The following is a 23,166-nucleotide window of genomic DNA, read 5'->3' as shown; positions in this document are numbered from 1 at the left end:
ACAACGAAACGAGCATTTTTGGTGCCATCACAAGTAAACAAAAGTGCAACCTGCTTTGGAAATTTTAGCCATTCCTCTGGAAATCCTTTGACGTGAGGTTCTTCTGATTGTCTGGGAGTGACAGTGTCAATGTTTCCATTTTCCAACGCCACGGAAGACCCTGAGAGCATTTGCCTGACAGCAGTGTGATTTAGATCCACGTGGAAATCGGCAGAAATCTTCCTGCTGTCTCTGAGGTCATAAAGTGCCACACTCACAAAAAAAGGCTCAATCTGCAAGAAAAAGAAAGAACCAATTGTTCTGATATAAAAGCATTACACCTGCAGTTTACCCTTTAGTATATTTTTTAAGAAAACAGTAGATAAACAACTACTATTTATATATAATATTTTTAATATCAATAATAGATATCAAGTGGTAAGTGCTCAACAGTTTTGGAGAAATATTTGGAGATTACCCCATGTCTTGATACTCACCAAACCCAACCTACCCTCTGTAACTCTCACTGGAATCAACCACCACTATGATGGCTACTAAGGGTGGTTTTCTAGTTCCATCATTCTTTCTACATTTATTCATTGATATTCTACTGTAATGATGAGCTTTCCTTTATTTATTTATTTATTTATTTATTTATTTATTTATTTATACAAGTATAGACTCATGGATTACTACTATTTTGTTCAACATATTTCAGTCTTTTATTATCATTATTTATAGTGATGCTCACATTGTTCCAGTTTGGCTAGAGGTAGCTCTTTTGTCTTTTTGGTAGATCCCCATAATTTGGGGGGACACTTCTTTACTTAACAAGATGTTCTAGGCTCATCTTATACTTTCAATGCTCTAGTCGTTTCTCCATATAGCCCTGCTTCCTTTCTGTGAGGGTGACATTTAGAAACCAAGAGCTCGGTGGTCATTATGCTCATTGTTACTGGGACACACCTACACATCTACACACACACACACACACACACACACACACGCACGTGTCCATACACGTAGCATTCACATCTACAATGATTTCTTTATCTCTATCTGTACATGAATATTATGTATGTATTTATTTATTTTTTGAAAAAAGATTTTATCTATTTATTTGACAGAGAGAGACACAGTGAGAGAGGGAACACAAGCAGGGGGAGTGGAAGAGGGAGAAGCAGGTTTTCCCCTGAGCAGGGAGTCCGATGCCGACTCAATCCCAGGACCCTGGGATCATGACCTGAGCCAAAGGCAGACGCTTAACGACTGAGCCACCCAGGTGCCCCTGTACATAAATATTTATTAAAAACTCGTAAGTTCATGTTGAAATTTGTATTTCCAATTCAAATCCAGAGGCTTCTTTCAAGCCTTTCCCCTATTCATATTTCATGTAACTCTTTCCTTCAATAGTGAAAAACTTGGCTCTTGTTATCATTGACCTATTATTTGTTCAATCAGTTTACTTTCTGGTTCAAAGCAACCAGTCTCCCAACCATAGCTACCTTTTCTAATCGCCTCCTCTGTATCACCCTGCCCAGTGCCCCAGATCCTGGCAAGGCCAAGTGCAAGGTTTCTGTGCCTCCACATGGCTTTCTGCCCCCCATCATCTGGAGTTTTTACATGCTCCAAGGCTCTGCATGACTACTCCTCCCCCTCTCGCCACCATGCTAAGAAGGGAAGGGAAAATGTGAAATAAAGAGAAAAATGGGAAGGGAATGGAAGATGGGAAGGGAAGGGAATGGAAGATGGGAAAGAAAAGGAAAGTTTCTTGGCTGAGTTTTTCTTTTTTAAAGATTTTATTTATTTATTTGAGAGAATGAGAGAGAGAGAGAGAGCACAAAAGCAGTGGGGGCAGGAACAGATGGAGAGGGAGAAGCTGACTCTCTGCTGAGCAGGTAGCCTGCTGGGCAAGTAACCCATCTCACGGTTTGGAGCTCGATCCCAGGACCCAGGATCGTGACCTGAGCTGAAGGCAGATGCTTAAGCAACTGAGCCACCCAGGCATCCCTGGGTTGACTTTTTTTTTTTTTTTAAAGATTTTATTTATTTATTTGACAGAGAGAGACACAGTGAGAGAAGGAACACAAGCAGGGGGAGTGGGAGAGGGAGAAGCAGGCTTCCCGCTGAGCAGGGAGCCTGATGTGGGGCTCGATCCCAGGACCCTGGGATCACGACCTGAGCAGAAGGCAGACGCTTAACTACTGAGCCACTCAGGCATCCCTGGGTTGACTTTTAAAGAAGCAAAAATTAGATAAAGATGTGGTTAGAAGGGGCATCTATGGTCGGTTGAGTGACATGTACAAAGCCATAAAGTCATGAAAGAACATAAAGAACACAAAAGGATGCATTTGTGGGAGATGCATTTGAGGAACTTTAAGGAGGTACAACCAAAGGATGCAGAGGTCCACTGGGTGTCCTGGGTGCTTGGAGAGAAGTGTTCACAGGGGCACACACGCATAAAATAAAAGTCCTAGGTTTGGGTATGTAACAAATTAAGGGGATGTCAATGACACTCACTGATATACACGATAAAGATACAGAGGTGAATTCTGGATGGTACATGCAGAGTCATCTATAGGACATTCCAATCACAGTTGGATATGGGTTTTGAGCTCAGTGAAAGAAGCTGGGCTGGGGAGGCTCCTGTCTAAGCCATGAGATAAAGAGAAGAGAATCAGAATGGCATCCTGGGAAATATCAGCATGCAAAGGATTGAGATGGAGAAGGGAAAGCAGTTTATAAAGGAGACTGGAGAGTGGAGAGAGATTTAAAGAAAGCAAATGACAATTTTCATGCAACCAGAGTATCATAGAAACTGAAGAAAGAGTCAAGAAAGAAGGAATTTTCAACTAGAAAACCATCAAATGCAACAGAAATTAAATAAAACAAGGACTGAGATAAATATATGCACATGTAATTTCATACATATTATACATATGTACATATATACATATATAATTACAACCACGAAAATAGATGTAATTACATATAATTAACTACAGGCTTCTAAAAATGGAATATGCTTACAAAAAACATTTTTACTTTTGTTTATGCTACTTAATTTTGAATGGATGCCTACCAGCATGTGTTCTGTGGACAAGCAGGTTATATACAAAAATCACATTATGTTCATCATTGTACAGACTCACTCATGCTGGGGATTGCACTGAATGTTTAATAGGTATCTCGCATGCTTTGAAACATAGTAATATGGCTAGCTTATAACAAGGTTATTAGTGTAATTCCTTAATAATAACAGTACTTGTCAGCTCCCTTACTGTTAGAAACAGAACTACACATATAAAATGAAATTCAATAAATTATTTAAAAAAAAGACAATTAAAAAGTAAAAGTTTTATATTTTACCAATTTAATTTAGTTTAGAAAAACTTTTGGTTTGTAGTAGTGGTTGTCTGCCAAGAGTTGAAAATGCAAAAATTACATGAAAATAACTAGGTAGGAGCTCAAAACACATTGAAGGTCAAAGGAAAAAAAATCCTATTATTTTTCTTGAATTGGGGCATTTTGATTTTCATTCTGCTTGGTGAATGGAAATAAATTACCATACTTTGATAATCCATCAGAAATTAAAGCTCATATGGTGATTCATTTATTTCTTCCAATCCACCTTTTCAACTTAAATGTCAAATCTTACTTTTTGAATCACTGGCTTTTCGATAAGGATTTGTTTAATCAGGCACTTGAAAGGTTAACAAATTAAGTCATAGGCTTCTTATGTTTAGAATTCTGTATTTTCTTAAAAGAATCAAGAACATAAAATTTTAAAGTAGCTCTGCTGTGAAGCAGGTTTATTTGTTCAGATTTTTGGAATCAATTGCTATTTTCAAAGAAATATTTTATACTAGAAAACCATCAACTTGAATTTGGTTTTCAATGGACTGACTAAAAAATTACATGCTGTCAAATATTGTTTCCTCATCATGGAAAAGTTCTTTGAGGGAGTCGTTTTAGAAGCTCATTCATTAAATACAGGAGCGGGTTCTTTAGCAACCTGGAGAAATATTTCGATTAACTTAAAAATATGCTCACAGAATTAAAAATGATGAGTTTAAAAACAACTACATTAACAAAAGAGTGTCACTGAATAATATACAGAAATTTTTAAAGACAATGCCATTACATAAAAAATTATTGTGGAGTTTAGGTGAGGCTATTTTGTTAGTTTTTTGTATTATTGTTTATAAGCACAGTAAAATTATTTTTACCAAGTAATTTTCTATTTTTTTAAACATTTGTATCAACTTTAAAATAAATTAAAAACAACATGGGCATTTAAAGCACCTCAAATCAACTTGTCCCTCTGGATTTACAGACGTAAAAGGGCATACTGATGCTGGGTTCTGAACTTGGGCATGTTCTCGTGCTTGGCGAGACTGGCCCAAATACAAGTATTAAACTTCTGAATATGAGTTTTAGTACAAAGAAAGGAATCCATGTGGAAGGAGTCATTTGCTCGGCACTGGAAAGAAAAACCCATTATCTTCGAGTTTCAGTTACTAAATTGGACTTTTTAATCACACTTAAAGTTGTGCCTAGTAAAAAAAAATTATTTTTATTTAATAAGATGGTTAAATGCAGGTAGGATTTGGGTTACATTTTCCTGATATTTCCAAGTAGTTTCAAGAAGCAAGTTTCTGGTTTTTCTGTTTTGTTTTCTTTTGTTTTTTCAACTTTAATCCTGGATGAAAGTATGTTCTGATCGCTCCTCCTAACCCTTTCGCTCCATGGAAATTTCTCCTGCTGTAGTTCCCCGCATCCTCCACGTGGCCATAGCTGCTGGGCTCCTCTCTGGCTTGCTGTCTCTCTCAGCATCTCAGCCTATTCCACACAGGTGACACTTTCTCTCATGGCATTAGGACCCACTCTTTTCTTGTTTATCTCTATTTCAATGGCCATTCCTTCTTAGACCTCTTTGGTTACTCCTCTAGTGATCTGTTAAATATTTGTTTTCTGGAGCTTTTTCTATGCATACAGAAATTCCCAAATATGTCCCTCCAGGTCACTGTCTGGCCCAGACTTCTAAGTTTGTCTCATTCATAGCCACTCCCTCGAATTCTAGACTTGTATTTGAATCTGCCCAATGGACATCTCTGTTTGGATATCTAGTAGGCCTATCCAAATTAACATGCCCATAGTGGAATTCTTGGCCAATATCCCCCAAATCTGCTCTTCATCTAGTCTTGTCCTCTTAGTAAATGGCACCATCATGCATAGAAGTGTTCAAAGCAAAAGCCAGAGACTCATCTTTGAAATATTCCTTCCCCTTATCCTGTATATCCAATGGATCAGAGAAACCTGTCCATTCAATTTACCCAACATCAGTCAAATCCATCCATTTCTCTCCTTCTTCCTTGCCAGTCCTAGTCTAAACCATGCAATGAACTCTGGTGGTAGCCTCTTATCTACTCTCCCTGGTCAGCTCTTGTTTCCTCCAATCCATTTTGTTTTTTCTGATGGGATCTTTAAAAAACAGAAATCGAACCACACCATTTGAAAGTGTTTTAGATCACTCTAGCCTCCACTCAGGATAAATCCAAACTCTTCACTGCAGCCTGTACTTAACATTATTGTACTTTCTAGTTCCTCCCATATCGTTTTGGTCTGCCTTTCCCCTCGGTACCTGTTTCCTCTTCCTAGAACTTGCCAAGACTTAGTTGTTTTTGAGGTATTCCCACTTTCTCTTTCTTCTGCCTTGAGCATTTTCCCTTGACCTGAACTTTTATCCTTCTCACCCTTTAGGTCTCTTTTCAACTGTCACCTCCTGAGAGAGGCCTCCTATGAGCACCCCACCCAGAAGAACCTGTCTCCCAGTTCCTCTGTATCACATCTGTCATACTGATTCATTTTAAAGAACTGTGAACCAGGCATGATTATTGTGTTAATTTACTTGTCCTTTTTTTTTTTTTTTTAAATGTACTGTTTGTTCTTTCCAAAGAGAATCAATCTTTTTTTTAAAAAATTTTTTTATTGTTATGTTAATCCCCATACATTACATCATTAGTTTTAGATGTAGTGTTCCATGATTCATTGTTTGTGCATAACACCCAGTGCTCCATGCAGAACGTACCCTCCTCAATACCCATCACCAGGCTAACCCATCCTCCCACCCCCTCCCCTCTAGAACCCTCAGTTTGTTTTTCAGAGTCCATCATCTCTCATGGTTCTTCTCCCCCTCCGATTTCCCCCCCTTCGTTCTTCCCCTCCTGCTACATTCTTCTTCTTCTTTTTTTCTTTCTTAACATATATTGCATTATTTGTTTCAGAGGTACAGATCTGAGAAGAGAATCAATCTTTAAGAGGGCAGGGGACTTGTTATCTTGTTCCCTGCTGTTCCCCCAATATCTAGAACGAGTCTGGCTCCCAGGAGGCGCACTGATTAAGTATTGGCTGAGAAATGAATAAACGTGACCTCCAATGCAATCACATTTACTCACACACCTAGTGCACAATTACAGTTATAAAATAGAAGAAAGTTTAATTCTGGGGGAAGATTCTTATGGGTGACACCTTTTGATCTTAGCTTACTTGTCAACAAGATTCTCACAAGCAACACTGAAAATACCAATACGTTGGCTACATAGTATTCACAAATTTCTTTTTTCTTTTTCTTTTTTAAAGATTTTATTTATTTATTTGACAGAGAGAGACACAGCCAGAGAGGGAACACAAGCAGGGGGAGTGGGAGAGGGAGAAGCAGGCTTCCCGCTGAACAGGGAGCCCGATGCGGGGCTCGATCCCAGGACCCCGGGATCATGACCTGAGCCGAAGGCAGACGCTTAACGACTGAGCCACCCAGGCGCCCCAGTATTCACAAATTTCAAAGCCATTTCCCACATATTGAAATAACAGTTAATATGTAATCACTGCTTCCTGAGCACCAAGAATTATCTAAGTTCTTTCCAAATGTTACTTCATTTAATCCTCCCAACAATCATTTGAAATGGTTATTGCTATTATTATCCTGTTTACAGAAGAGGGTGAGGGCAAGACACTTGCCCAGCATGGCAGAAATTGTCAGGGAGGAAGGTCAGGTATTCTTTTTTTTTTTTTTTTAAAGATTTATTTATTTATTTGAGAGAGCGAGAATGAGAGAGAGTACATGAGACGGGGGAGGGTCAGAGGGAGAAGCAGGCTCCTCGCTGAGCAGGGAGCCCGATGCGGGACTCGATCCCGGGACTCCAGGATCATGACCTGAGCCGAAGGCAGTCGCTTAACCAACTGAGCCACCCAGGTGCCCGGAAGGTCAGGTATTCTGACTCAAGAGAGGCACAGGTCCCTTGGTTCTCTCTCCTCACTAAATCTGAGGTCCATAGCATGTACCATCATCCTGCTATCACAGGGGAAAGGACGCTCAGAGGATCGGTGTGGTGCCTACAGACCCAAGGGCAGCAGGTATGAAAATCTTCTGGAAGAGTCCATCCTTCTTGCCAGCCACTCATTGTCACAACTAACAAGCCTCCCGTGTCATAGAGACGTGTGTGGGATTGTGTGTGCTCAGTTTGTAGAGAAAACTTATTACTGTTCTGTCTTCTAAAAGCAAATGTGGCTTATATCATGGATCTAGAAATAAGTTTTCTTCCTTAAGGTGAAAGATGACAATTAAGAGATGATTTATGAAAAATTAGAGTGGAATGCATTACAAAATAATGAAAGGGATCGTGGCAATAAATAACACTGATTTTTACTGATGGTAAGATTATGTGTGATTTTTATTTTCTTCTTCTTTTGAAAGACTCATTTATTTGAGAGAGAGAGAGGAAGAGAGAGAGAAAGTGTGCATGCCCAAGTCGGGGGAGGGGCAGAGGGAGAAAGAGAGAATCCCCAAGGAGACCCTGTGCTGAGTGCGGAGCCTGATGCGGGGCTCAATCTCATGACCCTGAGATCACGACCTGAGCTGAAACCAAGGTTCGGACATTTAACTGCCTGAGCCACCCAGGTGCCCCTATTTTCTTCTTTATAGTTCAACTTTTGATAATTTTTATGCTCATAAAATGCCCCCTTCTCACAGATACAGCCATGACTGGTATAGAACTGTCCCTTGGACTCTTAAGAACTCTCAAGACAGCTCACTTAGTAGGAAAAGGAATCTTGTGTTGATTTAATGAGCACTCTGGTGGTTCCCAAATATCAGTGAAGCACCTTTTTTCCCTCCCATTTCCATGTACCACCTCTACTATTACTTAATATTTATCTAATATTACTTTACTTGATTCACTATGTAGCCTGGTCTTAAGCAGTATTAGCTATGAAATCACAGAGTTGACTTGCTTGTTTAAACTATTCTCTAATATACATTCAAATAAACATATAAATGCTAAAATAAGAAGCTTGATTTAAAAGCCATCTCAATACCACCAAAAAGATATAAGCAATATCTTAGGAAACTGTCAACCACTGTGTGATTTAATGGAAAGGACCCCAGAATACAGTCCCTTTGATGATGCTTCTTCAAGGTAAGAGGAACGTTTTATGGCAATATATTCACAATTCCACTTCAGAACTTGTGCACTTTTGTAACGTGGAAAATGCTGTCATTCGTACTCCCTCGGAGACTAGAGGGTGTGAACTCAGTGCCTGGAATTATCAGCAATAGAAAAGATTTTGGCCAGAGGGGGGTGTGAAGTTGGCTGATGCGTATAGGATGTAACAGAGGGAAACTTACGTTCGTTATCGGATCATTCTCATTCTCCGTAACACATCCCTGAAGATTTAAGTTGAGAGCTTTACACATGATCATGATTCTCTTGGCAGCTTTTTCTTCAAATGGTTTGATCACAGAGTCGAGTTCTAAAAGGTCCTTTTTCTGAAGTTTCAAGGTCTAAGAAAAAATGTTGAAAGTCTTTCTCAACAAACACCCATTATAAAAAAAGGAATTCTAAATCATAAACCACAATTGTGTGGATCAAGTTCATGTCTGCTTAGAAAGAATTCCGACTTACATCTATATCTGGATCCAGCGAGAACAGATTTAGCCTCTCCATATTTCGAGTTGTTTTGACAGTCTCTTCAGTTTCTGTGAGGTACTATAGAGAAAACTGTGTTAGCTCTTGGTAGCTAAGTATCCAGGTACTCACAGCCTGACCCCATCCACATGGCCCAGAAGTTGCTCCTTACTATTATCACTGTTTTAATATCCTCCATTAACACTCAGCAAATCTTATCAAAACATGTTTTTATTTTTAAGTGTTGTTTATCTTAGTCTCAATCTTAAAATACAGTATTTCTATGAAAGCAATAACTAATAAGTAATTCAAATTTATTTGCATAGCAAAATGTCAGCGTTATTACTTTTGCGAAGTCTGGGTGTAGGCTGCTCTCTGAAGACTCTGTGTCCTCTGGTGTGCATTCACAAGTTATAGAATTATCCAGCGAATCTTGAAAAGATACACCAAGAGAGGTTACTAAGTAATACTTATGGATCACACATTTCTCTAGGCTGTGACATATCAAAACTGGATTCGGGGTGGATATTGGTGAACAGATGCTCACCCTGGCTCTAGGACTCTATATTGTTACAAGATCTGGGCCTGGAAATCAGACCTCCTGATTGTCATTTTGGGATTCTTTCCATGACACCGTCCTGAGCCCATAAGAACTCTTGACCCTTCTAATACTACCTTTATACTTGGGGTTGTCATGACTTACTTCACTAACGCATACTAAAGTTTTCTTATGTGTATATATTTTTGATAATTCTCTCAGACCATCAATTTCAAACCTGCATTCTAGCTTCAGTTAGTTAAACTCTTTAAAATTCTATAAATATTAATGTTCTCATTGATCATTATTAAGGAAATCATGAATGTAAAACATTCAACTCTATCGTGGTATATAGTAGCTGTGTTAAAGTCAACCGCAGTTTTCTTCCTCATGACCACATGCATCTTTCACTTGATAGCATGTGATTATTTAGACTACTAGAATTTAGAGACTCTGGTTTCTAACATCCCATGGTGCTGGGCAAAAGTTCGTAAAATAGTTTTCCTTTGGGAGGAATGACCAACTCTGAAGGTGTATTTGTCTTTCACATGTCACATGTCTATGACATGGTTATAGACCCGTTTTTCTACCTTTCACATCACCTGTCCTTTCCTTTCTCTTGCTCTCTTTTCTTTGCCTAGAATGAATTAAAATCTTAAGAGGTAATAAGGATGGGAAAAAGAAATATTTTTTATCTTATAAAGATCTTGAATATTCTGCAAAATTTATGGAACTTTCACATATAAGCTGATCTTAGTATGGCCAGAAGCCATACATGACGGACATCTTCCTTTCTTTTCTTTCTTTTTGCAAGGTATCTTTCAACTAAAAGGAAGTAATGCATGTTTGTCTTTATATAATATTATCTTAATTAATTAAATTAAATTAAAGGCTATGAAAAGCAACTACCCCATCTAAGGTAACCTCCCATCACACATGGGTACATTTTTAATACTGCTGACAAATGACTTCCATCCTCAAATCATTGCCAGTAAACTCAAAATCATACCTATGTGTGGTGACCTTCACTATTCAGTGAAAGTCAAGATTTAAGCAAATAGCTCAGGGATGGATGAGCCAGACCTGACAACTACCACAGTTACTAGCAGTTTAAATCAACCCAATGCACAGGTCACACTTTGCAAAGGAAGGGAAGTTGGTGTATGTGCTCTCACCTAGCCCCAGATCTGCGAGCTCTGTGCTCCTCCTCCCCTGAGAGGGCCCCTCGGGACTGATTTGCAGGATGCGGTTGAGGGTGTGGATCCATTCATCCATATCTGACTCTGTTTCAGCCGCCAGCACAAAATAAGTTAGGTCATTCATTTTCAATTCAAAGGCATATTTTCTTAGTCTGTTATTCTGTGGTATAAAAAGAAAGAAAAAGAAAGAAAGAAAGAAAGAAAGAGAAAGAAAAAACACCAGACAATAAGTCTTAGAGAGCGAGAGACATTTTTATGGGGTTGCCCTTCCAAAGTGTTTCCATACAGGAGGGTAACATAAAGATCAAGAGAAAAATTTGGATGGGTATGAATTGGTTTCTTTCAAGGCTTTTTGTATGAATAGATATTTTATTTAGGTTTTTGTTGATTGGATGAGCATGGTGGCTCAAAAATTTCTTCTTCAGGTACCTGTGGGAATATACTCTAAACTTCTTCACATAGTTGATTTGAGTGGTTACCTTCACTTTCTCATCCTGTGTTCTGTCCACTATTCATTCCAGTTGGGCTTCTGGCCCCATCACACCCCAGGGCAGCACTTGTCATGGTCACTAACAAGCTTTATGCTGCTGTATTATCCAAGGGACATTTTCTTCTTTGTATCTTCCTTGACTTTTCAGTAGAATGAACATGGTGGCCACTTCCTCCTCTTGAAACCCATCTGTGTCTGGTTTCCATGACCACACTCAATTCTGGTTTTCTTTCTTCTTCACTGGCCACCACTTTTCAGTCATCTCTACTGGCTCTTCCTTATCTTGGTGACATCTAATGCTAACCTAATGCTAACCTGAGGATCTGCCTCAGATTCCTTTCTCTCTCATCTGCTCCAATGGCTTTAAAGGACATGACATTAACATGGCAGGGCACCCCATTCCTTTCTGTGGCTCTGGCTTTTCCACCAACCTCCAGATCTTTCTCTAAACTCACATATCTACTTTGCCTTTTGTGATGAACACATGAGGCTTTGCTCTCGTTCCTGAATGTTCTCCCGTCACAAGCTGTGTCCCTGCCACAAGCCTGAAGCAGCCCCTCCCCCAAGCATGTGCTTGCACACGATCAGCACCATGTTTGCCCCTCATCTACTTGGGGGACTCGTAGTCACTCTTCAGATCTCAATTGAAGTTATACTTGCTCAGGTAAACCTTTCCCAGTTCCTCAGTTAAGACAAGTTTCTTGTCTTCCAGGGCACTTACCACAATTTGGAATTATATAGTTATTCATTTTCATTTGTTTGTTTTGACCAACATGTATCTCTCCCTCATGGCTGCCTCTAGGAAGACTGGGCCAGTTCTTCTCACCATTATGCCCTGCACTGTTGCACAGAAGGGGTCAGGACCAGTGGGTTCAAAACAGTCATCTTTTATAAGGGAATAGGTTCGGTTCCTATTCTTAGGGAACTGATATTTGTAGGGAACAGTGAATGAACAAAAGATTGAAGGAATAGAAAAACTACTAGAAAACAGATTTTGTGCTGTGCAGAGAGTGAAAATGGGCTCAGAGGCTGAGTAGCTACATCAGACTGGTCTTCCATGGAAGGGGCATCCAAGTTGAAATCTGTCAAATGAATGAACTGTTCCAATATGGGAGAAGCCCACTGAGAGTGGAGGGAATACAAGAGCAAATTATTAGGGCACTTTTATATTCCATCTCTAATTCACTCTCAGGTAATTCTGATACAAGTAATCAACTCTTACCCATACTGGTAGGAAGCCATTGGGCACCCACAGTTATAACTGAGTGAAGCCTATGTACTTAAGATAACCAAGTAAAATACAAATAGGAGAACTGTAAGATGAGAGTATCGCTATAGTGTGAGATTGTGGCTAAATATCAAAGTATAAAATATTTTTGACAATGGGATCGCTATTCTTGGTGGCAAGAAAAAATAATTTTTAATATCCTCCTGTTAATATCTTCTTTGTGATGTTCTCAGAGACTATCCTAAAATAGCTTGTTCGTTTCCACTTCCACAGTATCATGATTACTACCACAAATATGACACTTACTAAACACTTGTCATCTAGAAGCCAGGTACCATGCTGAGCATTCACAGCCATTATTCCACTTAATCCCATAACAATTCTGTGAGGCAAATTGTATTATTCCATTTAACATATAATGACATGGAGGCTTGGGGAGATAAATTAAAATGTGTTTGGGATTCCACAGGTAGCAAGTGGCAGAGAAGGGAAATGACCTCTATGTACTCTAACACTCACTGAGGCGACCCAGGAATAAAGATGCTGTTCTCCTTCCTTGCCCCCTCCCTGGCACAATCCCAGACCAAAGGAATGGTCACGGTCTGGGATGTCATGGATTCCCTCAGTGCTGAGAAGAGATAGGGGGAACACATTTGCCTCAAGAAAAAATAAAATTCAGGCACTGAAGGAGAAAGAATTAGCTAAAAATCTAGCAGTGATTCTCACTTAAATGCCATTTTCTAGATTCTTCCAAGGACCAACTCTTGGCTCCAGCCCATGCTTTTGTATTATCATCAAGTATTATTATATCTTTGCCTTGTAATGACTCACTCTCACTTGCTGGCTGGCTCTTCTAATAGCTTGTGAGCTGGAGAAGGGCAGAGGCTGGGTGGTTATCCTCAGTGCTCAGTGCAGTGACAGCATTCATTCATAAAAAGGTGTTTATCGTGTTCACGTGTTGTGCTGGGCAAAAGCAGACAGAGTCTCTGCCCTGCCAGAAAGGGGAACAGGCACTAACCAGTGAATCATACAAATGTGAAATTGGAAGGTATGCAAATGTGTTGAAGATGAGGTATACAATAAAGGTATGAAAATTCTTCTTGAGAACGGGAATCCTATCGCAATATGGGAATACCTCTATTCTCCTAGGACACTCTGGGTTCTATGAGAGCAGACGACAGACGGATTTTGACTAATAAAAGGCCAGAGCTGCATTTTGAGACCATTTTGGCTGTAGTATACAGTGTGTTGCTAGAAAGGCAGCTATGGCCCCAAAGTTGAGTGTGCAAAAGCAAACATCTAGACAGCTTCTTTATGAATACAAATTCTTAGAAGCTCTGATCTCTGCAGGAGCTGTGGGCGGACTCCCTCCCCACACCCTGACACACACCTCTGGGGTTCTGATGAAGGAAGTCCATAAAGCCACGTGCATCCCGCACTGACACAGTGGGTCGAACGGCAAAGACAACTTGGCTGAGAGCAAGTATAGAAGGAGACACAGTTTTCCTTTACAAAACAACAGGAACAGAAATAGACACAGAGAAAAGAACTCGAAATGCTCAGAGTTCAGGGCATAGCTTTGGCTAGAATATTGCTAAGTATCTGAGTACAACAAAATGCAAACAAGTCTCAGTGTTGTCTTGAAAACAAACAAATGAACGAATCTGCTTAACTAATCTCATGCCGTAAGTAATGTGGACAGGGAGATGCAAAGCTATGTAAAATGTTTATATTAATTATATTAATTAAAAGTGGATCGAGCTGCAACCTGCTTTCAAATGCAGATGACGAGGAACTAAAAGAATTCTAGATAGAAAACATGACAAAACATAGACAAAACTTGATTTTCTAAATGGCATTCTGTACTTCAAAGGAATTGAATATGGTTGCCGACTTCAACAATATTTTCAAAAATAGTTTGTAAAAATTCAAGCAAAGTCTAACAAGCCCTTGTTTTTCAAAAAGGGGTTTTTATCAGTGAAATAAATATTCCATTTGCAGCTTCTCAAAAACCAAATCACCTTTTTCTATTTGGAGTGAAATTGAACTACTTACTTGCAGTGTAGAGAAGCTTACGCTGGGGAAGATTATGATGCCCTAAGTGGTTTTCTATCTCACTCTCCATGATCTCTAAGATAATGGCATATAAAATAACAAAAAAGAAAGGACAAAAATAGAAAAATCCATGGGACATTTTAATAATCTCAAAATGCAACTGTTATGTCATTACGGTGGTAATCAAGAAATAATCATATTCTTTTTGTTGTTGTTCCCCCAATTTTCCTGTTTCCCTGAAAACAGTGTCCTTTGTGGCAGATGCAACTACTTTGTCTACTCAAGCCCACCACAGTCCATCTACACGGCTTCATAAAGAACAGGAAACTGCGAATATGTCCTAATGCCATCTGATGTATCTCACGAGCAGTAGCACACTGGTCTGTTTCTGCAGTATTCCTCTGGAAAGTTTCCGGAATAGATACTCTAACAGAGCCACCAAAGCCAATGGAGAACCAAACGTCAAAGGAAGTAACCTAAACAAAATATTCCATTGTGCCGTATTGTTCCAATGTGTGACAAGCAACTTCTGCAGAATTTTGCAGGAACAAAAGAAGGGTTTTAAAAAGAAACACACAACGTCACATCCAGGTTACTGGGGTTGGTGGTGACCATTTATAGAATCCTTCCCATTCTCTGCATGTTTATTTATTCATTTCATTCAACAAAAATGCACCAGGCATCTTCTATGGGCCAGCGACACAGCATTAAAAAAATTCAAGTAAAACACCTGCCCTCACTGAACTTACATTCCAGTGTTATGGAGCATCAGTAAACAAATAAGCAGAAATATAGCATATACATGACATATACGTATGTGACTATACATAATATAATAAAGCCTCATGCCGTGATAAATGCAATTTTATTCTTTTTTTTTTAATGTTTTATTTATTTATTCATGAGAGTCAGAGAGAGAGAGAGAGAGAGAGAGAGAGGCAGAGGCAGAGGGAGAAGCAGGCTCCCCGCCTAGCAGGGAGCCCGATGCGGGACTCGATCCCAGGACCCTGGGATCATGACCTGAGCCGAAGGCAGACACTTAACCATCTGAGCCACCCAGGTGCCCAAATGCAATTTTATTCTTGCATGATATCAGAATCTATTGTTTCAGATGTGTCACTAATTTTATCTGCATGTGCTATATTTGTTTTGTTTTGTTTTGTTTTTTGCCTGTGCATCCTCCCACAGGCTGGGAACTCTTTGAAGACAGGAGCTGCATTTGATTCATATTTGGCTTTCCCACAATGCTTGGCACAGCAAAATTTTCAACATATATCTGCTGAAATAAATCCTGCACCTAAAACTCACTGCTTAAAACAACATGTGAGCATATCTTTGTAGTGTTTCTCCTGTCCGTGTGGCTTACGCAGGATAAATGGATGTGTGTATGCTTACCTGATGTATGATAACCGACTCATTTCCTTGGGCATCTTTCCGTGATTTTGGATGTCCCTCCACTTCAAACCTAATTTTGATATTTGCCAGCTCTGTGATTTGGGAAAGCCACTCTAGCTCCATGAGTTTTATTTTAATAAACTGGGACAATAATCATGCACGTTCCATCAACCGCTGTCAAATAATCTATTAGATGAAGAAAGTGTCATTCTGGTTTTTATTGTTATCATTGGAAATGAGATTCTGTGGAGGCAGAGTTTGCTAATGGGAAGTTTATAGGTCATGTGTAGTTTCTAGATTTGTTTTCCTTGGCAAGTACCCTTTGTTTTCCTTCCCAATTTGACTCCCTTTCTGTGGGTGAGCACACTCCAAGTCTACACAGCCCAAGCTGCTCCCTGGCGTCTCACACCTGGCCCTACTTCCCTCATGTGGTGGGTTGCTTGATCTGCAAATGCATCCAAGTTTCTAGACTTTGGTTAAGCACAGGAGGCCATTGTCTTTTTTTTTTTTTTCTTAAGATTTTATTTATTTATTTATTTGAGAGAGACAGAGAGAGAGAGAGAGAGCGTGTGTATGTGAGTTGGGGGAGGGACAGGGGGAGGGTGAGGGAGAGAATCTCAAGCAGACTGTGCACTAAGTGCAGAGCCCCACACGGGGCTTGATCTCTTGACCCTGGGATCATGACCTGAGCCGAAACCAAGAATTGGATGCTTAACTGACTGAGCCACCCAGGCACCCCAAGGCCATTGTCTTGGAACCCATATCCACAAGGTGGCAGATTTGGCACCTGGGATGAAAGAAGCAGTGTTTGGCCCCCCTATCCCATTTAAGCTGTTATGTTGTGGTAGAAAACCTAACAGATGGGATTCTTGGACTATTCATTCTCTTCCACAGTGGCAGAACCTTGAGTGGATGGATGGGCCAGTAGATGAATGAGTAAGACTCTGAAGGAACAAAATAGGATCATGCAGGCTGGAATACCTCTTTGTATCATATCAAAATGGAAGCAGCAAAAACTGGAAGTTCTGCTCCAGATTGGGAGTGCATGGGGGATAAAACAGATCTAACATTACTGTTTGATGATATTATGAAGTGGAAAACTACTGTTATTTTTTTCCTTTTTAACTAAGATCCAGAAAATTTCCAATCATAAACATCACCAAAAATCTCTGAGAAATTTACTGGGTGGGTAGGAGTTTTTCTCTACTTGATCTCACCCTTGAAATATATTTCTAAGAATTCCAAGGGCTATTCTTAGAACACAATGATATAGATTGGGTCTGAATGAAACAAATGAAAACGGCTTGTTTACTAAGACTCTTAGGAGCTTGGACTTCCTTAGAATGCCAGATGGTAGGTATCACTTCTGAGGTAAGGTCTTTATTCCTTTTTTCTGTTTTATTCAAGGGAAACGGATAATGATTCTTGACAAAATAGGTCTGACTCATTCTATTATTCATTTGTTCTGTGTTTTTTTGTGCATGTGTTTCATCTTCAGGGACATTTTGTACCTGAGAGTTTGTCAGACCAATGACTAAAGTTGCAGTATCTCATTGAGAATCTTCCTTCCAGTTGTAAGACCTCCTAAGTCAGAAAGAGCTATAAACAAATATGTAAGAACCAGGATCCAGACACAAGGTGATAAGTAACCCAAATGTCTATCTCCCCAAAGTGATCTCAAGAAACTGGAGGTCCTCTCTCCTCAAAGGGTTATAAGGTCTTGATAAACAGGAATAGAAATGAGGGGGTATAGAGCTGAACTCTTTAAAATATGTAATAAATGCTCCCAAATGTTTGAATGGCTCTCTCCTGGAAAATGAAGTAGGATTATTCATTTGTGCTTTAATGTGTAAAATCTACCTTGGGGAATCCTGCTAGCTGACCCAGAAGAGTTCATCACCGTTCTGTGCTCCTAGAACATTCAACAGAAGTTGCCCTTTATAGCTTTGGTGACACTGTGTAATAGTTAGGAATGAGCCTGTGTCCCTCTCTGGTTATGAGTTCCCGATGCTTGAGCACAGTTCCTAGTATGTCACAGGGACTAAATAAGTTTGTTGAATGAGTGAATGAATGAATAAATAAACATATTTAGGTAGAAATTTCAGGAAGGTGAATTGAATTTTTCTAGGAAGGCCTTTCCACAGTTGAATGTCTATCTCTCAAAGTTGTGACCTTTGTACTTAACGGAAAGACTATCACCAGTTAGATCTGACCTTCACTTCTTACTTGCTTGTGCCCACTGACTTTTGTCCCACATTTTTCCTTAAGCTCTTCTTTCCAGCTTATCTCTTAACTCAGGCAAAAGACCTGAAGGGCACAGCATCCCATGATGGAAACCAAAACTACTCCTCAAGCATAACTGCCCATATGAAGAGCTTCTGGGGCCCGGAATGCCCAGACCAGTTTGAATTCGACCCCCACTCCCGCCTGTGCGGATGGATTGTGGAGCGACCCACAGAGTAACCAACAATTACTTTTACCTCATTATAATATTAAAATCTCTGCCCAAAGAGAAGCACAAACCTCATTTACATAACATACATTGTCTGTATAGGCATGTTTCCATAAGACACATGTATGACCTTACATACATTGGCAAGGCTGCCCTTTCTAAATATTCATCCTAACCTTAAGTAAAGGAAACCCACTCATTCTTGCTGAGGAGTCATGGCTTTAGAAGTTATTCCCCATGATTTCTGTATTTGCTGCAAATAAAGTTTCCTTTGCGTGACAACTCACCTGGTGTGTTTCTACTTGTGACTCACCAGGGAGTGAAATCACGTTAGTTTGGTTACAAGACTAGGGAAGAGTGACTGAAGACACACTGCCTCCCCGATCCTTTTTCCTTTTTACCGATGAGGAACCTGAGCTCAGAGCTTGAGTAACTTACTCGAAGCTTCCGATAGTAAATGGTGAAACCAGGATTTGAATGCTGATCTGTGTGAACCCCAAGCTGTGTTTTCTCCTAGAAGACACTCTCCAGCTCCAAGGCATCATTTAAGCAGAAACTGAAGCATAGCCTAAGACAAGGTGAAGAGGTTCCTGTAGTGAAAGGTCACATTCGAGCACAAAGGTGTGCGCTCAACCCGGAGTTATAGGATTCTTTGAAGAAACAATGTCATATTAATACGTATCTCTGCAAGCTTGATACGTTGGGCTACAGTGATACTTCCTAAAAGATGATAATGCATTTGCTAGAGCAGGCTTTGAAGGAAAAAATGGAAAAGAAAATATTTAAAATTTTTAGTTCAATGTCTATAAAATGTAATCGTTGATCTTTAACCTGCTACTAAGGTTTTACTTGATTATTTCTAAAGCCAAAGAGTTTCCTTTGTGATCAACAATAAAAAACTATCTCCACCCTCCATTAAGACCCTTACTGCCCTTTCCATATGGAGAGTTGGCGTCTGTGTTAAAATGCAATTATCTTTCACTTCCAACCCAGTGCTCAGCAACACTTAATTAATTCTTTCCTTTTAAGGTTCAGCATTATTATTTTCTGGAGGAATTCCAGATTTTAACAGATAAACCATCCAGAAAAAGGCTAGGCCTAAGAGGCTGGAGAAAACTCCATTTTGCATCCGCATATCCAAGTGCCCCTTGGTATTAATCCAAGATGTAATCTCAGCTATGGAGCAAGTTATGTGAATGCCTGTGGCTTAGTGAGAAGAGAAGGGTCTGCTCCTAGTGGTCTGTGACCAGAAACACAGTCCCCAAGATCAATGAGCCAGCACCTGTCTGTGAAATTCAAGAAGAGTTTGCTATAACATTTGGTTGCTTCAATTTTTATGTAAGAAGGAAAAAGGATACTTACCTCATCAGAGCGAAAAGAATAAATGAAAGCAAGATGTCCAAATGAAGCCTACAGAATTCTTCTGCTTCCCTTTGCCACAGTGGTCCATGTCACATCGAGTACTAAGAACAATAGTTTGAAGACCAAGAGCTTGCGTAACAGCATTGTCTGTTAAAAGCACTGTGTCCTGTTTCTGAAATTAAGTCTTTGGGAATCGATGTAATCCTTGTCTTTGAAGGAAACCTCCTCTCAGAAAGAAGATGATGTATATGTACACTGTAAAGTTACTCTTTCATTATTACCCAATAATAAAGATAGTATTTATGAAGTATAGTGAAATATATGGTTTATATATTACCTTACTGAATCCTTTAGCTCAGTGGCTCTCTACACTGTAGCCACACAGGTGGTCATTTTCCCCTTCTCCTTAAATACACCCAACTTGCTCTTGCCTCAGGACATTTGCACTTGCTTCCCTGCTCATTCTTTAGTTTTCAGATCAAATAATTTTTCTTTGAAAACATTTTTTCCTCACTTCTGGAGCATTAACACTGCTTTCTGACCTTACCATTTTTCCCTCCCTGTCCCTAGCCCTACTTATTTTCTTTATTCCAGATTTCACCAACGGATTCCATTCTGTTCATTTCTTTCTTTGCTTATTTTCTGTTTTTCTTCCTTTATCGAAAGTGAGTTTTGTGAAAGCAGAAATCGAGGCTGCCTTGTTTTCCATTGAATCCATAAGGTCTAGAACAGTTCTTGGGTCATATCAGATACTCTATAAACACTTACAGAATGAATGATTGATGAGTGGATGAACGCATTCATTGATTAAAAAACCCAAGAGGGAAAAAAAAAAAGGAGGAGGGATTTCCACTCACCTGAACCACACCTGTACAGGAATCCAAAAAGATGCAGCCTTTGGGTTCTTTGGATATTTTTTCATCTTTGTAAAAATTCATGATGTAGGAGTTATCTGGCAACTGAGTCAGCTGGAAGTAGCGCTTTTTGAAGGACTAAATAAAGGAAAAGATATACAGAAGTAGTTCCAATTGCAGTGTGCTATTAGAGAAATTACAATTTTTCTAATTCCTTCAGGAGTGCTACAGTTCTAGGGCACCGTTCTAGAGAACAACATCCTCCTGTCTCATAAATAAAATATGACACGAAACATAAACTCAATGCAAATGACTCTCCTCTGTGCAGTGACCGAAGGAGGGGGTGTCAAGAATACTGGAAGAAACAAAGATGAGTCTTGATGTCTCCTTACCCGAACAGTAACGGTATTGTTCACTGTGCTGTTGAAATTCCCTTTGTAGAGCCAGCCAGACTTGAAAACTCCGGTTCCTCCCGTTCCCCCACCGCCCTTAGACGACGAGTGGGAGGTGGTATCCTGGAGAAGAAGCATCATTGGCATGACTGCAATCTTTTGTGAATCCCGGGTCTTCGACCTTGTACTTAAAAACGAAACTCCTCTTTCTCCCATTGACTCATCTTAAATAATTATGTTCAATTTCAAAACAAATGTGACTCGCTTTGACAAAAAGCCCTCCACAAGTAGCTACTGTTGCTTTTATGTTAATCTGGTCGGAATGTGAAATGCTCTAGTGGAAGACAGGAACAAAGTATCCTCCGTTTTAAACATTTCACTTTCAACAATGTACTTACTTCATCCTTATCAGCATCTTCATGGTCAACCTCAAAGGAATGTGAAGGAAGTTTCTCTGGCTTGTATTCTGCTCTGGTATTAAAAACAAACAAACAAACAAAACCAGTTTCTGATTTGTCATTTGAGACATGGCTTTCGTTTTCCGCTGTTCCCTAGGTAACAACTATTGTGTTTTCTTAAATAAAGTAATGTAATCATGTGAGTGCCCTATTTCCTTTGGAAGTATTAACTTTCCCTTACACCATTGCATATTATCTCTTGCAAAGAAATCTCTATTTTTTAAACCACAGAGTTACTATTTATTCAGATTTGACATGTCTTCTTGAAGGAGATGAAGGCAAGCAGGACACTTTTAAAGGTTTGGTGGTTTATGTTTTCCTCTGTCCACATTCTGCAGTGGAATATGAAGTAGTGATATTTTCATTTCTGTTTTGCCTTTCAATGACATGCCCTCAGGGTCCTACATGGACACTTAGTTTGAAAAACTAAGTTCCTGAAAACCAGTCTGATCTCTGGCCACTAGGGTGCGCTGCTCTCCTAACCGTGGCCTCCGCCAAAGAACGCCCCAACCTGACTTCGTGGAATTGTGCTCGCTTGGTGCATTTCCGTGGTAACACTGGAATGCTGACCAGCCCGCAGCAGCAAGAGTGTGCACCTGGTACTATGAATGGTCAAATAGGACAAAAATAAACTTCTCTTGGCTTGATTCTATTTCACAACTCATGGCTGAATGGAAGTGATCAACAGCATCCCTTGACACCTAGCTAGAAAATCCTACATGTAGGATTTGCATGGAATATTTATTTTCTTTAAGGTGATTTATATTGTGTAGAAGCAACCCCAGAATCTGACCATTGAGAAAAAAAGCCCAGGGGTGCTCATTCAGTTATTCCTATCACAAATCTTTTCCTATGTTGATGGTATTCCAGATAAGAAGGGGCATGACCAAGGACTCTTTATACTTAACTATGCATACAATTACCAGACTGCATTCACATAGGGATTAAACACATTCAAATGGGTTCATAATATTCTTTACCTTCCCTCTGAAAGACCTGAAAATGCCCATTCCTGGTTCACAGCAGGGCAAGGTGGAGAAAGAACACTGACCTCATTTTTAAAAATGGAGAAGCCTGAGATCAGAGCCACATTCTCTCTACCTGATAAGAATATTTTTTTCAATTGTGGTAAGATCTATATAACAGGACAATTACGATTTTAACCATGTTTAAGTGTCCAGTTCAGTGGCACTAAGTACATTCACATTATTGTACAACCATCACCATAGCCCAACTCTAGACCTTTCTCATTCCCAAAATGACACAGTATCCATTAAACAACAGCTCCCCATCTCTCCCTTCCCCCACCCCTGGTAACTACTGTTCTACCTTCTGCCTCTATGTATTTGACTATTCTGGGTACCGCATGTAAGTGGAATCATGCCGTATGTGTCAATTTGTGTCTGGCTTATTTCACTTACTGTAAAATGTCTTCAAGTTTCATTCATGTTATAGCATGTCTCAGGATTTCATTGCTTTTTAAAGCTAAATAATATTCTATGGTAGTCTAAAAAGAGTTCGTGCCCCCAAAGTGGTTTCTACGAAGGCATCCCAGACTCTACAAATGAGGACTTTCTCCCTGTAGATGCCAGACACACATCTCTTTCAGTTCTTACCCAAATCTGTTGTGTGTGCACCTATCTTACCCTCCACCAGATTACATGTTTCTTCTTTTAAAAAAAAATGATTTATTTATTTATTTTAGAGAGAGAGAGAGAACACATGATTGGGAGGGGCAGAGGGAGAGGGAGAGACAGAAACTCAAGCAAACTCCCACTGAACGTGGAGCCTGACACGG

At 39.7% G+C, this 23,166-nt stretch overlaps 1 protein-coding gene across 14 annotated transcripts in view; it reads right to left on the bottom strand.

Moving 5' to 3' along the window:
• DOCK10 (dedicator of cytokinesis 10) overlaps window positions 1-23,166 on the bottom strand; it is a 255,238-nt gene that overhangs the window by 86,821 nt on the left and 145,251 nt on the right. For all 14 annotated transcript variants that reach the window (XM_032401129.1, XM_032401125.1, XM_032401123.1 and 11 more), the window contains exons 5-12: window positions 21,309-21,381; window positions 20,911-21,033; window positions 20,522-20,656; window positions 10,659-10,842; window positions 9,292-9,377; window positions 8,943-9,026; window positions 8,666-8,821; window positions 51-272 (exon numbers count right to left, since the gene is read on the bottom strand). In XM_032401129.1, the coding sequence (XP_032257020.1) occupies window positions 51-272; window positions 8,666-8,821; window positions 8,943-9,026; window positions 9,292-9,377; window positions 10,659-10,842; window positions 20,522-20,656; window positions 20,911-21,033; window positions 21,309-21,381 (1,063 nt within the window). The remainder of the gene's footprint in view (window positions 1-50; window positions 273-8,665; window positions 8,822-8,942; window positions 9,027-9,291; window positions 9,378-10,658; window positions 10,843-20,521; window positions 20,657-20,910; window positions 21,034-21,308; window positions 21,382-23,166) is intronic.

The sequence above is a fragment of the Phoca vitulina genome, unplaced genomic scaffold (assembly GCF_004348235.1).
Source record: "Phoca vitulina isolate PV1807 unplaced genomic scaffold, GSC_HSeal_1.0 scaffold1, whole genome shotgun sequence".
NCBI classification, from domain to species: Eukaryota; Metazoa; Chordata; class Mammalia; order Carnivora; family Phocidae; genus Phoca; species Phoca vitulina.
The sequence above is the reverse complement of the archived record's forward strand: the minus strand, read 5'-3'. Positions and strand labels throughout refer to the sequence as shown.